The 18,095-nt window shown below is 49.0% G+C and overlaps 2 protein-coding genes across 3 annotated transcripts in view; one reads left to right on the plus strand and one right to left on the minus strand.

Annotated features, from left to right (window-relative positions):
- Positions 1 to 18,095, minus strand: part of LOC135916237 (calcium-activated chloride channel regulator 2-like) — a 558,001-nt gene that overhangs the window by 443,783 nt on the left and 96,123 nt on the right. For both annotated transcript variants that reach the window (XM_070538796.1, XM_065449547.2), the window contains exon 2: positions 6,410 to 6,481. The gene's annotated coding sequence lies outside the window, so the exon portion shown is untranslated. The remainder of the gene's footprint in view (positions 1 to 6,409; positions 6,482 to 18,095) is intronic.
- LOC135916236 (chitinase-3-like protein 2) overlaps positions 1 to 18,095 on the plus strand; it is a 330,608-nt gene that overhangs the window by 78,577 nt on the left and 233,936 nt on the right. Inside the window, exon 2 of the mRNA XM_070539448.1 lies at positions 17,906 to 17,979. Within this exon, the coding sequence (XP_070395549.1) occupies positions 17,906 to 17,979 (74 nt within the window). The remainder of the gene's footprint in view (positions 1 to 17,905; positions 17,980 to 18,095) is intronic.

Consider the following 18,095-nt stretch of genomic DNA (forward strand, 5'->3'; position numbering starts at 1 on the left):
GTTACACACACACAGCCGCACTGTGTGGTACTGCGCGCGCGCTTTTCCCGACGCTTCCGCGTCGCGCTCCCGTCTTGCTAACTCAGTGCAGTGCTACGTGTGCCAGATGCGGGAGTCGCGTCAGCCGTAGTAGCTTCTGAGTAACGCGAACTACAGCTGCGTAGTCTTTGAGCAATAGCAAGAGCTACGACATCCACAGAGGGGGCTGGATGCCATCGCGCTAACTTTTGGCTGCTATAACTGCGCAAAGTGCTAAAAAGACAATAACGCGAGGGAAGAGGTTAGGAAAAGACAGAAAATGAGTCGACACGCGAGAGAAAACGCAGCGCACTCGCACTGCGGTCGTGTCTCGCGTAAAATAATGCATTTTTCGCGACTTGGCGCAGGCTAGTGTACGCGAAATACAGGCAGGCGCGTTTAGCTAAACTAGCACAAGCGTTTTCACCGGCGAGAAAACAAGTTCCTGCGAGGCTCTGCATATTTTTGTTCGCGTCTTGGAGCGTCACTTTAGTTTTCTCGTATGAAGCGCAAGACGAGTTTGTGAACACTGCAAAGCGAGACAACCAAAACGCCAACGCTAACTGCTAACTAAATGCCTTGAGCGGTAAGTAGCGCCGCAGTTTTTCGTATATTCGCGGGCTTCCTTCACGCTCGGAAAAAGCACTTTTACACAACGCCTGTTGAGCAACAGAAAGCTGTATCGGAAGTTTTTTTCATGTTGCTCTACAATTTTGTAATTGACACTATTCCCCTAAATACAATATCTGATAAAATTATTAATTATTTATTACTAATTACGGAGTTATAGGCGGAATGCAAAAGATAATCCGAGTATCTCCAAGGACGGCGAACAACATTACCTTGGTTCTGTCCAGCTACATGGCATTCGCAGATTTTTTTTATATATATATCTTAAGGGTGCACGATAGTTAGGGACACCCTGTATGCTGTACTTCACCGAGCCACCGAGTTGGACGCGCGCTTCCGTCGCACTGCACGAATAATACGAGCGAGACGTAACGCGGCGGTGGCAACGAAAACGAGAAAACAGAGCAAAGCGTACGACGATGCGAGTCGACGACAAACGGCAATTCTGCATAATAACCACATTTCTTTCGGCCGCGCGCTCCCCGTATAACAGTGAGCGCGCGAGAGCGACTGCGTTTGTGTTCCTCGCTTCCGTTTCCTTCCAGGGCCACTGTTGTCGCAGAGAAAAGATCCGCGGTGCAAGCCGCTAGCTGAACAGTGTGTTTTGGGGATGGGGGAGGGGGGGAGGAGGGGGGTAAGGCTGGCTCGCTTTGCTGCCGCGCGCGCGCGGAGAGATTTTCCCATTCATCAGCGTCCGCCGCGTCGTCGCCACCATCGCTCTTTCTTCTTCGCATACCTTGTGCATGGGGTGCAAATACCGTGCAGCGCTACGCAAGCTATGGAAGGAAGGAAGGAAGGAAGGAGTGGAGAAGGAAAGGTAGAGAGGTTAACCAGGTTAGCTTAACCGGTTCGCTACCCTACACATGGGAGAGGGATGGGGGAGATTAAAGATGGGGAAGGGGGAGAGGGAGAGAGAGCACATATCACAGCACACACACATCGTCCGTTGGAGTCCATCATTCTGGCATGGTACGTGACATCACTCGCACAGCCGCTTGTCCAATCCCGTCTCTTTCAAAAACGGAAGTATTCCCTTTGTCGCCTTCACCTGCGATGCCTTCTGTCGGCGGCATGTGAAAATCGTGTCGAGGGACAATGGGGCTCGCACAAACCGCTATAGGGAAAGCGAGCGGACTGTGAACCACTGCTGTTTATAAACGGTTAACCCCCGTACAAAAGTGGTTGTAGAAATTCGGTTGCGTTTTCACTACGGTTTCGTTCAATTAGGGCGCGGGGGTGATTCTGTGCGAAAATTTTACTGAAGCGTTTCACGTTCACTGAATGAAGTGTTCAAAATAAATTACTGCATGTTTTCGTTCGACTGACCCTCGTACTAAACTCAGCGCGTAAATATCAGTCTAATTGCAAAGTATAAGACAACAAAAGTCGCCATGAATGTTTAGTTATTTATAGATGTAACTGCTAAAGCTTCTGATGTTTGAACTTCAGTATGGTCGCGCAGCAAGTGGTCGTTTCAGTCGCTAAATTAAATTAGTTCCCACCACTTCTGAGTGCATAGAAATCAATCAATTAGTCATTCTTGTGAGGAGTGTTCAAGAAAGCTACCTTCCCTCTCCTACAGATATAATTACCGTCGACTGTGAGACGACACCAAAACATCAAATGGCTTTAAAAATTCCATCAGCAAGGGTATCTGCTGGACAGCAGCAGAGCGCCATGTTTATTTTTATGTTCGACAAGTTGGCGAGGCCCCCTGTATCGACTATAATCCGAGAAACCGTCAATGGCGGCGCCGTATCAATTTTTCACGCCAGAGAAACGGAAGGTACCATCGCTTGATGTCACGGCGGATGAACAGGGTCTAATTTATTATGCAAAGTAAAAGCGGAATGGCCGAAAGGCGTCCCTTTCCGCTGGTTGTCATGACAACGAATACGCTCCTTTCAGTCTTGGCCGAGGACCTGTCACGAAAAGCGCAAGGCGACGACCTTTTGAGGGGCCCGCCAATTTGCACCTGATCTTTTCTTTTTTTTTCTTTTTTTTCCATTGCACTACGACACTGAATCGTGCCCTAGGCAACGTTATTATAATTCCACGAAGTGTACTTTTGAAAAAGCTGTTGTAAAAGCTATGTTGTCTTAAATTGCTTGATATTTTTTTACCTCGGTAGACTTTTCTGCAAACGTGCAACTGAATATTACCCATGAATATTTTTTTCCTTCTTGTTTAGACCTCGTCTTCAAGATTTTCTCGTAGTTTATCATTTTAGATTAATTAGTTTTTGTCATTTCATTATCGATCACTATGCAAGATCATTATCGAAAAGTGCGTACATATTAATTGTCATCATAGCCAACACGCTAGTTGCAGGTGCAAAACAAGCTCCAAATGCAGGTAAGATAGTAAAAAAAATTAAACAAAGCAAGAAACGGGAAACTAAGGATATATATAATTAATTAATAGCAGATTCAGAATACAAATACGAATTAATCATCAGCATGGAAGTGAAAACAAGCTTCAGCCAAGCATCGCGGTAGATCACTCTTTTTCTATTTTATGATATAAATAAATCCGCCTGGACGAACGTTTGGAAATTCTGGCAGTTCTCTCATTTTACATTACGGGACAATTCGTTCCAAATTCCCGTTCCATTCGCTCCACTAAATTCTAGTAATATCTCAGAGTACACGCTGTGAGACAAGGGCAAAATTGCAATCGCCATTTGATGCATGTCGGGTATATCGCGAACTGGTAGCGTGACAGCGCGAGGAAGCGTGTTGTTGCTTGTGCGCTCAAGGTTATGCACTAAAACCGATGTCCCGTATTCGCACAGTAATGTACGAGGGGTAGCACAAAGGTAGCTGCTGATAAATTTGGTCAGCCCCCAACGGCGAAAGATCCAGACTGCACCTGAATCTAAACATGCTTCCCAACGTTTGAAGAAAAAAAACAACGAGGCACAGTGCAGCTTGTGACTGTGCAGATCGCGACATGGGAAATAACTCTGACAGTAAGTGCCATCTATACTTGGTGTGAGGTGCACGACAAAGTGACAGTTAGTTGCCACGTACAACATTATAAGGCACGCCTTTCAAACTAAGTCGCGACGGCTAGCCAATCCGGCTTCGTTCCACCTCGGTCGAGGCGTGTTTTCAAGAGGGAGAAGGCGACGTGAAATAGCAGGTTGTGCGCTGACAAAACAGTCACAACTAAAAAAAAAAATTGCTAATTTCAGTGGGTCTCAATATGACTGATGACACGAAGGATTATGTACCAAGAACGGTGCCACCGCCAACAAAAAGGAGCTACGTTCTATCTCTCCCCCTCAAACTTGCATGTTCAGTCTCCAACAAAGAACAGCCATGGCGTGCCACCAGAAGGAGGATATGTCCTTTCTCATACCACTGGGGATTAAGAGCCCACACTCTCCGTCCACTAATCTACAGGCAGGCCACGAGACGCCCAGCACAAAGAGATTAAATCCGTCGCGCTAGAAACCACCATTCATTTCACTCAGCGCTCTAATTAAAGATGCGCGGGGATTTTTGATCGACGGAGGTTCCGCTTAGTGAGTTCCCGGATAATACATTTAAAACGCGCATCACGTAGCATGGTCGGTCAAGCCGTCGACGGCTTGTCTCGTGCCTTTATTTCCGGTAGCAGCGTCAAACGCGTAGACCGCGAACCATGAACGAATCTGAAAGGGCGCAAAAAAATTGAGAAGAGCGAGTCTTCTTTGTGTGTTCCCGCAGCATAACGAGAAAAAGCGAGACGGCACGCGACGGCGGTTGGCGTTAAAATGCACCGCTCGTACATTTTTTTTTTCCGCCGCAGTCAATCGCCGCGCTCTTCGTCATGTAAACGAGCAGCCCCACCGCGCGTGACTGCGTGAGTCATGTAAAGAACTCGAGCCGTCATACATACATCACGCATCGGGGGTGGTTGTAGCAATGAAGGAGTAATAGCCGCAGAAATGTAAACAGCGTGCAAGAAAAAAAAGGGTGAACGTGAGTGAGCGAGCAGGGCGCCATCTAGAGGTCGAACGAAAAGCACAAAAAACACCTCGGGAGAGGCCTGCCCCGTGCTCGCGGCACGCGCGGACCTTTGTGTAACCTAATGGTGCATACATAATGAGAATCGCATCGCGGCGACCACCATCGTTTTCGCTGCGCGAATATAGATTTTTTTTGTTTTTTTTGCTTTTCTCATCGACGCCCGAGCGCATCGCCGCGTGGAAGAAGAACGCGCGGTTCGGGCTGACGCATGCCCAGCACGCCGACGAGCTATTAGGGGAGGCTTTTTCTTCGACTCCCTATAGTGTGTGCGTGGCGCGCTTCTCCGAGCTGCCACCATTGTGTTTCCACCGAGAGACCGGCGAACGCGTACGTATATGCAGGACGACGATAAGGCGCGCCGCGTGACCTTGCGAGATGCGTCGGGCCACGGCAAACGCTCACCGCGCCGCCCTTCTCCGTGGGACAAGTAGCGGCGCGTATTACACAGCGCCATCTCCGCCGCTTTCTCGGAGGCCAACGGTGTGACATCATGCCCCCCGAGCTCGTAAGTGGGCGCGAAACCACCAAGGTTGCCAGAAAAAGGCGCCAGTTTGGCCCTATGTTAGCAAGGCAAGCAGTGATAGTGATATTGTTGAACGATAGAAATGTTACGCGATTTTTTTTTTCATGCTTGTATGAGACCGTCTATTGCAGCCAACACTGAACCAACGTTGAGCCATCGCTGAACCATAGGTGAGTCAATGTTGAGTCAACGTTTGCTCATCGTTGGCTCAACGTTGGCTCAGCGTTGAGCCAATGTTGAGCCAACGTTGAGCCAACGTTAAGCCAACGTTTGCACCCAATGCAAGTTCGCCGTTGGGTTTACACTGGTCCTCATTACGTTCTGAAGGGGAAATACCTTTTTCGGTGGCCGCACCACGCCAATGGCGGTGACGCGCTGCTCCCAACTTTTGTAACGCCCGGCAGGCTCCCTTACGTTATACGTACCGCAGATTGCTACACGGAATGGGGAAGCCGTCATCATTCTAAGGGTTATGTTTATTTTACTGCCATTTCTATAGCAGTAGTAGTAAGAGGTAGAATGAATTCTCTGTTACACGGCCAATGCGACGCAGCGAAGATGAGAAACAAGATGAAAGGGAAACAACAACGACAAGGAATTCGCACACCGCGTGCATCGAATTCGATGTTGGCTTAATGCTCGGGGTGGCCCAGCTCGGGCGAGTTAAAACGAGCGCCCACTCTTCGCAGCGCATCCATGGATTTCACATAATACCTCGAAAAAAAAACAAACTAGGATTTCAGTTTCTTCACCGTTACGCCGGGGCTACTCCACGAGCTTCGGACGTCGACGGCGAGACATTACTGCCCAAAGGCCGTCCAGACGCACTCAACACACAAAACGCGGACGCGCCTCTTACGGCGAGAAAACAATAATAATGGCCGGTTCCCGCCCCACCGCGTCGGCGCAAGCGTGCAATCAAGCGCGACCACCGGCCGGTCAGCTGCGCGATATACACGACCATCATCATCAACCCCCCTGGCATCCCGCCGTATACATCGCAGTGCCTTGGTCGTCCTCTATGCACCCCACGGAACGCGCGGAAACGCCAAGACGGCGACTCGGGGGGGTGACGGAGGGGGAGACAGAGGGGGGGAGGGGGGTTACGCCACGCGACGCGTTCTGAAATTCGGGTCAAGGTGCCACCGGACGAAAAAGACACACACAGTCGCGCGTGGACCAACGCGTGATCGAGGTGTACGGAGTCTCAGCACGCACTCACCGCGGCACTTCGCCCCCCGTCAGCTCCGAAAGACCAGCTCCTTCCTTCCTTCCTTCCTTCGACTGGGGATACCTGCAGCAAGGTAAAAGGGAGAGAGAAAAGAGAGAGAGAGAAGTGTTCATTACATTGTTCCCGACACAAGCACGCGTGTGACTGGGGTAAACACCACGTGCGGCGGCCGGCTCGTGCGCCGCCACCGCCGCTTTCAAAAGCGCTCGGCGGGAGCCACGCATAAGGAAGAGGAAAAACACAAACGACTAATAAAAAATAAATAAAACAGGTGGCGTGCGCCGTTCCCCTCCCCGACTTCCGTCGTCTCGCGCCGCCCAAGTCGCGGCGGACCACGTTTTTGACAGCGTTCGTTCCACGCTGTGTTACCGAGGACTTCGGTAGCAGCGAAGAGATTGACAGTAGGGGCGCGGGCCAGTGTGTAGAAGTCGAGGCAAATCGGTTTACTGTACTTACAGAACAATGTCGTCTTTGCGGATATGGTTTAAGAGCAAAAAAGATTAGGGCGACTGCCGAAGTGGAGGCCGACAAACGAGAGGTACAAATCGCCCATGTAATGAAATCTTAATCAGATTGCAAAAGAGAGAGAGAGAAAAAGGAAGAAAGAAAAAACAAGCGCAATAACGAGAGATACAATTCAAGCTCTCCGCGCCGTTGTCCCTGTTTCAATTTTGTTGTATCTAAACGAGAAGAAGACAGCGTATTCGCAGTAAGTTTTAGCAGAAGCAAACAATTCAATGTATGTATGTATGTATGTATGTATGTATGTATGTATGTATGTATGTATGTATGTATGTATGTATGTATGTATGTATGTATGTATGTATGTATGTATGTATGTATGTATGTATGTATGTATGTATGTATGTATGTATGTATGTATGTATGTATGTATGTATGTATGTACGTACGTGTATGTACGTATGTATGTATGTGTGTGTGCGTGTGTGTGTGTTGTACACAGCACTCCTAAGTTCGGTCGGCACATACATGCAGCATGACACTCTGTTGCATCTCCACAGAAATCCTATTGCGGTCAACGAAAAGTCAATAAGAACATACCGGAGTTTCTATAACAACTTTGTACGGGTGGAAGGAAAGCCAACGCATTCCAGTCGCTTTGTGTTCCGCACTTAATTCGCAGATTGGCAATTCACAGCTTTCATTCTCCCAATAAAGAAGTAGAGAGAGAGAGAGAGATCAGGAAGGCAGGGATGTTAACGAGGCAAGTCTGGTTGGATACTCTACGCTGAGGGAAGGGAGAAGCGGCGAGCGTACGATTATTCACTAGTAGGAGCTGGAAAATACAAAAAAGTAGAATTGATCGATCGACTTGTTTGGTGATATTGAAAATGTTAGCAACTTTCGCCTCCGGCTTTTGAGCATCTGACTAACGAATTAATGTACAGAAATGGACTTGGATGAAAAGATTAATAAATAAGAACGCACACACACGCATACACATACTGACGAGCGCTTGATTCGACGAGCGATGTAGTTGGCATGGCATGACAATTGGTACGACGTGTAAATAGCGTGTTCACGTAAAAAACACAAGCAACTGAAGAAAACAATGAAATATACAACGCAATAATCAATCAGAAATGTAGGGACACTTGCGTTATGAATACAGATTCCGGTGGTGAGCAAATACGAGATGTGTGCGTGCCAAAGATGCATATATGTGAATAAATGAACTGAAGCGTGGACAATTAATTGAATATGAACATAGAAAAGGCCATCAAGTACATATCGATACTCATAAACAATGCCACTCTCCACTAAGAAAGTGAAAAGTGCATAATATAAATGACGTACTTACTAAGTAACTGAATGTGTCCTATTTTACTATTCCTAACCACCCTCTGATCTCAAGACAATTTTATTATAACCAGCGGGAAGCAACGCACACAATGATAGGCTGACGGAGTTTAACTGGAAAAAATATACCCTCCAGCAGAAGCTTTTCCTATACTTCTTTCTCAGAGATTCGAATTTTTTCTTTCGCATGTATATTGCGCCCGATAATCATCTGGAGAACCACCCCAAGTAATTTGCTTGTCCAACATCTCCAGTGCTCATTAATGATTTTTTCTGTCTTCCTTCCCTACTCATTTACATATACCTCTGACCACACGGCCCTTCCCTCCCCCCCTTACAGACACACACACACACACACAAAATGCATACATCTATTGCGCAGTTATTAGTCACACCCAACGGAATTACTCCACTGGTACTGGCGCTGCTGCTGCAGCAGCAGCAGCTAGAGCCGCGATTGAAAAATAACCAACCTACATGCTAACTTCACGAAGCCAACTAGAGGGCTTACGCGATTCAATTAATTCCGACCGGAAGATTCAGGCACTCTCTCGAAGCACCTTATAGTCTACAGGAAGGTGGGAAGAGGAAGGGGGGGGGGGGAACTTCTCGAAAAGAAAACGACTACCATATTTGGCGCAAAAGACAAACTGGCTCGTTCGCAAGGAGCTACAGGTCCGATCGAAGTTTCCCTCGTTCGGAAGCGCGAGTCCGAATCGAAATAGAAACCTGATTAGTTCGAGGAGTACTCTCTAAAAATAAAACTGTCAGAAAAAAAGGATTACCACTTTGCGAGCTAAATAGAGGAGCAGCAGATAACTTCTTTGCGGTGTTCCCGCGTTTGGCCTCAAAAGGGTCTCGCTTCTTCTTCGCGGCCAATCCGAGCATTACTTCTGGGCATAGTTAGAAGGGCCAACGAGTTCCTGCCTCCCCGTACTATACGGGTACACTACCTCTTCCAAGTTCACCCAGGCAAATAGGTTCCCCCAAAGTGTACTTTAGCACCTCTATTTCAAAGCCACGCACTCATGTGGGGAAATGAAACAGAGTTATATAAAAGAGTCGAGGTTTGCGAAAACAGGTTCGCAAACATCGCAGTCGATTTCCCCCAAATCCGAGGTGGAAACTCTCAGACGAGCGGTGCGGGACCTCTCTTCGCACGAGGAATTACACGAAGTAGAGAGAAAGAGAAGAAAGCGAGAGATAGAGAAAGAGACAAAGGGGGGGGGGGGGGAGGTTGTAGACAGTGGGCATTGTAAGCGACAACTTCATTACGCCGCCAGCGAACAGCCGCTCAGGATGCTGCTGAGAAAAAAGAAAAAGAAAAAAAAAACACGGGCTGTCGACGCAGCGAGTCGCGCGCGCCTTAGCATCAAAGCACCCGAGCGCCACAGTCGCCGCGAGCGCCGCTTTCAAACAACAGCGACACAATTTGTAGTCGCTAACGCGCCCTGACACTCTTTCTTACTCGCAGCAAACACACAGTTTGAGAGAGAGAGATTGAGCGATTCGCTTCAACTCTGCGGCGCTTGTTCTTCGCTCCCAGCAAGCGCTTCACCGCGGCGCAAACAAGCATGCCTCTTTCAAAAGAAAAAAAAAAGGGGGAAGGAAACAAAGCAAGAAAGAACGAAAGAAAGAAAGAAGAACGCAAATTAAGGGACGTCGTCACTGAGAGCGGCGGCGGCAGCGGCGTGAGTGTTTACCCGCCCGAGCGCGAACGACTAACTTCGGAACAAGGTGCAAACAACAGCCGTCGTTTCAAGTCCACCAATGCGGCTCCGCTTCCGCGTCGTCGTCGTCGGCAGGCAGCGGCTTCGAAAAACGCGTGGCGGCCATGTTGACGAAGCGCCCAGCGGCGCTAACGACCGTGGAGAGGACGATGCTATATAGACTGCTTGAAGAGGAACCAAGCCGACGACGAACGTGGAAGCGCTGGAGAGGACGGAAGCCAACGAAAGCGCGTAGGAGGAGTTACGAAAAGGCAAAAGACGCGAAGGCGTGAAAACGCGTGCAGAAAGCATGTGTTCATCGACCGATTCCGGGCCGTTCGCGGGGAAGCTTTTAAAACCCTCGAACGAGGAACTGTTTTCTCCCCCTCGAGAGAGAGAGAGAGAGAGAGAGAGAGAGAGAGAGAGAGAGAGATATGCGCGGCTTCAAGATATATATCCGCCAGCGGTGGCGGCGTCTTGAGGCGATTGTTTTCCGCTCCTTCGCACCGACAACGACGATGCCGCCAGCTCGCATCATCTTGTTCCGGTAGCGAGGAGGGGCGGCAAATAGAAGCGGGGGGGGGGGGGGGGGGGGGGCGGTCGACGCGTTTAGCGCTTCAGCGTCAGGCGGCGGCGACGAAGCGCACTCGGTTGTGAACTTTGACGACAGCGCCTAAAGATGCCCGGCGTCGTTCGAAGGAAGCTGTTTGTCGTTTGAAGGAGGGCGCAACAGGCGACGGCGTCGGAAAGTTTCTAATGCGGGAGCGTCGATTCCAGAGGGCGTTTCAGGTAAAGCGAGAGGAAGAGAGAATCTTAAGGAGATATTTAACCTGTTAATTTTAATTTAATTAATATTTGGGGTTTTACGTGCCAAAACCACTTTCTGCTTATGAGGCACGCCGTAGTGGAGGACTCCGGAAATTTTGACCACCTGGGGTTCTTTAACGTGCACCTTAATCTAAGCACACGGGTGTTTTCGCATTTCGCCCCGATCGAAATGCGGCCGCCGCGGCCGGGATTGGATCCCGCGACCTCGTGCTCAGCAGCCCAACACCATAGCCACTGAGCAACCACGGCGGGTAATATTTAACCTGTTCGATAAGTTGCACGTTTCGCACGACGCTGAGCTACAGGATGAAAGGGATAAAGCAGAAGTTATACGGCATATATGCGCAGATAGGCGGTAATGGTTGTCTAAAGAAGTGGAATCATGGGGTTTGACGTCCCGAAACTGTGGAGTGGGTTGTGAGGGCCGCGGTTGGGGTGCTCCGGATTACTTTCGACCGCTCCAGACGTTTGAACGTGCGTCGGAAGCACGGCACACGGGCCGTCCTGCATTCCACCGCTCTGGTAACCCAGCCGCAGTAAGCTGGCTAGGAGTCGACACCGATACCTCGTGCTCAGCAGCTGTATGACATAACCATTGTGCCATTGCATGTCGCTGGCGGCCATATACGTGGCTTTTGAAGGTGGTTAAATTATTGTTGTTTTGTCGCTATCGCTGATTTTGTTGGTCCACATAAATGGCACGAGACTTTGAGGCGTGACTGGTCAATTGAGGTATGATTCGGAATCACTGAAGGATTTATCACTGCTATCTGAGGCTTCAAGAAAACTGACGGCGATATTAACTTTCTAAGAAACGAAACATGGTGGTAAGGCGAAAAGGCTCATTCACTTCCCAGAAATGAACAAACAAAAAAGAAAAAAAAAAGATACTAATTCTTCCAAAAGGCGCTAGCGTACGAACTTGCCAGTATAATAGCCGCACCGTATACTCCTGCAAACATACACATGCTCGCTTGCTAGCTTGCAAGACCTAGGCAGCTAGGACCGAACGAACGAAAAACGCCGGAACTCAAAACGTTTCGCTCCAAGCGTGAGGCAACAATGTCACGCATATATATATACAACTCATATTCCCATCGCGAGTCGAAGCTCGCTCGTATGCATAAACGCTTCCTTCCCAATGACAAGCTTGTTTGCCGCTGAGCGTCGTGCCAAGCTTTCGTGCTCGAGTGAGTGCTCATCCGAAAAAATCCGCTTACGCTTCCTTCTTGTTCGTTTCTCGTTCTACTCGCACAAAGACGATTCTTCTCCTGTACACTTTGAGGCAGCTCCGAGACGAAGAAGTAAACGTAGAAAAGGATGCCGAACGAGCACTTAATAGATATATAGAAATATATATATATATATAAGTACGGCTGGGAATCCTGTCGTATATACGAAGGAGGCGCATATTCATTACGTATATACAGCTGGGACACGCGCAAACGCGCAGGCAGGCAGGCAGGCAGGCAGGCAGGCGTGCCGAACAAAGGTCGCCTCTTCTTCCGCGAGGAGATGACTCTGTCAACCGCGAGGCCCTTTATTATTTCTTTCTCCTCTCTGTCCGTCTTTTCTTTTTTCCCTGGGAGCTCTTCTTTCTTTTCTTTGCCCTGCCTTCGGCTTTCGTTCCTGTCGACAAGGCTGGGCCTGTGTGTGTGCGCGTGCTGACGCCGACGCGCGGAGAATGGATTCGGATGCGCGGCTTTGCGCGTTCAACTCTCTCTCTCGCGCGCGTCTCTGCACGGCGTCAATCTCGCGGAGCTGTCATCTTTCCGAGCGCTTATTCCGCTTCATTTTCGTAGAGGAAAAAAAAAATAAAGAGAAAAGAAATAAAGAAAGAAAGTGTGGGTGTCGCATTCGTCTGAACAGGCAGCGGTGTCTGGAAACTCCCTAAGAAAAAAAAAATGACGCTCAAAAATAAACGGTGAATATGAGTGGCTATCCACATGCGAGCTAAATGGCGCATGCACTCACGTAACGAAGTTACGTAACGAACCACACAACGACGTTTATGTAAACGCATGAGCGCGGTACTGCGAGTACTCCGATACCCGAGTTAGGCTCTTGCTGCTGGAAACCGAAGATAATGCTTATAACAGTTCGAAGAATTGTGGTTAGCCCTGGTACTCGAAAGGTATATAACCTTTTCTCTTCGCCGATATTAACCCGACCTTCCTTTCTCTCTGTTTTCTTTTTTTTTTTTGCCGTTCTTGTTACTACCAATTCCGGACAGCTGCAACTCTCTAGCTCTGCCTCGACACACCTGTTGAGAACACTTATGAAAGGTGTTAAATATAAACTCTTGTCTTCTCTCTCTCTCGTTCACTTTCCATCTCACTCGCCATTTGCAGTGTCGCCAAATGGTCTAAATGTAGTTAACCTACTTGCCTCTCACCTTTCTCTCTCCAACGAAAATAAATTTTAGCATTGTCCAGAGAGACAGAGAAATGGAGGGAGGGAGGGAGGGAGGGAGGGAGGGAGGGATAAACGTGAACGGAATTCGGTCTGCGCTGAATCAAATAATAGACAAAAGAAAGACTGTTGGCGCGTGCTCTTCCTCCCCTAGTACCCGCACACTCTCGCTGGAAACGAGATGCAGGAGACCGCACGTCCGACGAGACTCGCAGACAACTTTCAATCGCCCACACATCGCACGCGGAAAGAAGACTAAGCGCTACTACAATACGCGACAACGGGTAGATGAGGCAGACTACAAGGGCCAACTTACGCCCAATCCACACGGCCTGCCGCGCACCTACCGCAAGAAAAGGAGGAAAAATAATTGTACATATGGTACTCCGACGCCCCAAAATTTGGGTATTAAACTGCTCGTGTGACCAGCAGTATCAACCGAAATTTTGTGCACCTGTGGGCGAAGTGCGGTAGTTTCTTCGCAAGTCCGCACGCGTGCGGAAGACCATGTGCGGATCGAGCATAAGTTGGCCTCCAAAAAAAAAAAAAGAAATTGCAGAGATAATCCCCCCACCCCCCAACGCCATACTACAACATCCATATCCGTCCCTGTATGTGCATGATAGTGGATTCGGCGCCTCGAGACACCGTCCAGTATACGTTCTGAGCACATCGGTAATTCAGGTGGACCGACCACGTAGCTCCTTACGAGTGCTTCATCGAGCGGCAGGTGCACAAGAGCGCACCACCGGCTTATCTCGTGACGAGAACGAGATGACCCCCGCCTCCCCCCCCCCCCGCCTCCCCCGGTGCATATATAGCGTTAGGTAGCTCGGAATGGATCGAACGCGCCACGAAGAAACGAGAGTATACAAGCGCGGAACGAGAGCCGCCCAAGAAAACTTTCTTGGCGTTGCTCTTTCTCTAATTTTCTTATCGTGTTTATTGTTCGCTTATCGCTTCACAAAGGTGAACGGTAAAGAAGAAAGGAAAGACGCAAGGCTCGTAAGGAAGGGGGTCGAAGTGCGAGCGCGCGTATGACGGTGAAGTTCCTGCCCAGGAGCGCGGCGGCGTCTCCGGTAATGCCACTTTCCCGGGAGACCACGGGAGCCGAGGTGCAGCAGATGACGACACACCAAACCATCAGGGGAAAAAAATAATAATACTACTACTAATAAAAGAAACTCTGCGGTGGCCGAGCTAAAAACGAACCACATCATGCCCCCGGCGCCGGATTGTTGCACCTGCGCCCTCTATACCTTTATCCGATGGTCTCGATCGTAAACCCTCGATATCGCAATTATTTGCGAGAGCCATCGCACTCTCAGGTGTTTTTCTCACAGCCGTGGCCTCGCGTTCTCGAGAGAAAGAAGGAAAAAAAGGGAAGAAGAGATCGACTACTTCGCGCAGTGCAGAGAGAGAAAACGAAGTTTTTCGCCGGTTCGCTATAAGTACGACGTGAGGACCATATCTCGCTAACTCCCGGTGCGATTCTTTCTTCTTCGCTTTAGTTGTACGATTCCCTTAGTGGTTCCTGTCTTGCGTTGCGGTTCGACGTCCGTAAAGGACGTCTACATTGTTCGTGTGCTTACAGGAAAGAGAGACGGCGGCGTTATTTAGAGAGAAATCCTGAACTCGGTGAAGACATCTCTACGTTTTTGAGCAACGGATACACGTACGGCGCGCTATGCCGGTTGCGCACCACGTTTCGAGAACTCGGTGGACTGACAAACAAGCGAGAAAATGGAGGAAGAAAGAGAAGGCAGAGAGGCTGCAAGTTACGTTGCAAACTCCAACAAAAGCCATGTTGCTCTTAATCGTTCCTAACCAAGCTAATCCTAGCGAGATATGTTACTCCTTACTGCTGCCAACACACCCTAACTGGGTATATAGTAGGTTGCTAAGGGACAGATCGAAGCAAACAAACTTTGAAGCAAGTTAACAGTAGCAAGCTTGGTAATTATTTGGTAAGCTGGGGTAATTAGCATTCTTATGCTTTAGCGAGTTAGATTGAAGCAACCTCGATCCTAACCAGTTAGGTTGCTCCCAACCTCCTTTTTTTCTTGTAGTTGTGAATTAAGCGCGCGCTTTCTTTCTCATTTCTACTCGCACTCTGAAATTTCATGAATTTATTTCTCGCCGACAGTTCCTATCATTGCACTCTTGCAACACCGAGCGTGTCTGCATAACGACTGCTTCTGATTTCGAATTCACCACCGCAACACACAAACCAAGGCACAACACGAGAGAGAGAGAGAGAGAGAAGAAACTTTATTAACGAATGGCCGGCAGTTTCGTTTCGACGAGAAAAAAAAAGAAAAAAGAGAAAAAGAAAGAAAAAGTGGATCATTGCAGGCAACATGGGCTGTATGTTTGCCTACACGCACGTCTACTGCGTTTCTTTTTTTTTTAATTTCCACCTCGCGGCGCAGCGTAACCAACGAAAATAAAGTTTGGTTAACCTTCCCGTCTTCTCCAGCGCGTGACTTGGCGGCCGACAACCGGGATGGCCTAATTAAAGTTGCCCGCAACATCGGTTCAACTTACATGCAACACAACGCAACAAGATAAGCAAGCGAAAAGGGTATTTTTGAAGTGCGTGTCTCATTTATTTGTTTCATCGTGATCTGCGCATATTTCCCCCCTATCTCAGCCGCAATCTGGGACAACAGTTTTCGGAAGAATAGAAAAGGCTTAGAAAAAAAAAAGGAGTTGTAGTTTACACGCTAAGAGAAACGGCAGTTCTGGCTGCTTCTTTTATGCTAAAGTAACCAACTGTTCGTTACACATCTGACTCCATTTTGGAAAGTTCTAATACTTCTTAACCACGTACGTACGTTAACCATACTTGCACTCTATAATAACACTTTTTGCACCCTTTGGGGTTTATACTGCCCGCAAACAGTACTTGTACTCCCTGCCTTTGCTTTGTTTCTTTCTTTCTCTCTATATCTCTCTATCTATCGATCTTGCGTACATTTCTTTTCTTCAACGCTGCACTCGATCCCGGTCTCTCAGGTCACGAACGGCATGCGCGTACACATCAGCGTTACACGGCGTTCCTGACAGGAAAGCATCGTGCGGTTGTATACGATTGTTTGCGCGCGGAAAATATGACCTCCAAAAGGTGCAAAAATATTTTAGAGTATGGGTGCCAGCGGAGTTTGCGAATCTCGTTAAAAGAGTCAAAGAGACGTCACCTGTAAGTTCTAGCTACCTAGGCTTCTCGGAAACGGAGTTGAGCACGGGACAACCGCTCAAAATTCAAAGAGGAGTCACCAGCACTCCTTTTCTTCTAAGCGTGTACAGTGCGCACATAATACAGGCGCGTATCGCAGGGGCATTCTCTTAGCAGGGCGCTGACCGAGCGTGCGTGCTTGGCACCTTGAAATTCCAGCAAGTGGAGAACAAGCCGTTTTTCCCGCAAGAGAAGTCCCACAATTAACACTCCTTTTTTTCTGGGAGTGCAATGCGTTCATGGTAAACATTTCTTTGTTTTGCCCTTCGAAGAGTGAGAGTGCTAGCCATGGGACAAACCGGGCACCCCTAATAGTGATTTTTACGCCGTTAAGAGCGCTGTTCGTTCCATGGCAAACACCCGTACCATTGTAAGGGTGTAAAAAATTGCATTACTGTGTACTGCAGCGCCCTCCACAGGAGATGACGCCTAGAAGGGTGCAGACCTTGCACTCTCGTCTAGTCGAAAACGAGGCTATATAATTTTACACAGCAAAAATTATTACTCGGGTAAAAAAAAAACACTACAACAATAACAGAGTACCTATGAGTCCATTTCTTATAAGGGTGTACGGTGTAGCGCACTTCGAAGGAGCGCCCTTCTCCCGCAAAAAAAGAAGGAGTTACTTACACACCCTTTGTTTCTAAGAGTATGTGCGGCACTCGAGAGCCTCTCATCGCAATAAGAATACTCCGCACCCTCACCCCCCCCCTTCCCCACCTCCGCCAACAGGGAGCGCGAGCAATGTCGTTGCGTTCGTTCCTCCCGAGCGAGCCGACAACAAAGCCGAGAGGAGTATAGTGCGCACGGCACCCACATAAAAAGTAGCAGCAGCCAGCAGCGGCGCAAGCGGCCGCACACCCCCGGCGTATTACGGAGGTCTCGGCGAACTCGAGCCGCAGCCGCGGCACGCAAACCACGGGGGAAATTTGGGGGCCGCGACCAGCCGTGCCCTAATTAAAGCGAGAGGATGGTGGTGGTGGTAGAGGAGGCCGCGCCCGGAAAGCGACCCGCGGTGGCTGCGGAAAGCAGGTCCCGGCGTGCGCGCGATGTACTCTCCCGACGCGCTCGGGGTGTCTCGGAGGACAGTATAAAAGGGCTTCCCGACGCCGGAAGACAAGACCGACGACGCGGCGCGCCTGATTCGCGCTTCCGGAAGTCGCCGCTGCGGGAACTGCTGTTACAGCGACTGTCACGTGTCCGTGGCTGTCGCTGCAGCGGTAACGAAGAACGACAGGGAGCTGAGAGAATTGGTAGGGAGTCGTGGTCTGAAAGCGTAGACGTATAGAAGTCACAGAGGAATCAAGAGGACCAAAAAAAAAAAAGTAACACAAACGCCAAAATCCCCTTTTTTGTATCAACGTGAAACAACTGGTCATTTTCTGCTACCCTGCCACTGCTTTTTCCTTCGATGTAGCATGATTTCCTACCTTGACAAGTAAACTTAACTTTGTCACCCTCCACTCCGTTGTTTTTTAGGTGCTGTTAAGTTGTGCTGCCAGCGATGAGACATTCCCTCAACTAAACGCAAGTTTATCCACGCGGCGGGAAAGGTGAGCCGCTTCAGTGTGCATGTCAGGCGAGCTTTTACTTTGCGTCGTTAAGTCACAGTCCCTTCTCATCTTCTGACCTGTTGTTGCTTTCTTTATTTAATTTCTTGCTCTGTGAG

Source organism: Dermacentor albipictus, chromosome 5 (assembly GCF_038994185.2).
Source record: "Dermacentor albipictus isolate Rhodes 1998 colony chromosome 5, USDA_Dalb.pri_finalv2, whole genome shotgun sequence".
Lineage (NCBI taxonomy): Eukaryota > Metazoa > Arthropoda > Arachnida > Ixodida > Ixodidae > Dermacentor > Dermacentor albipictus.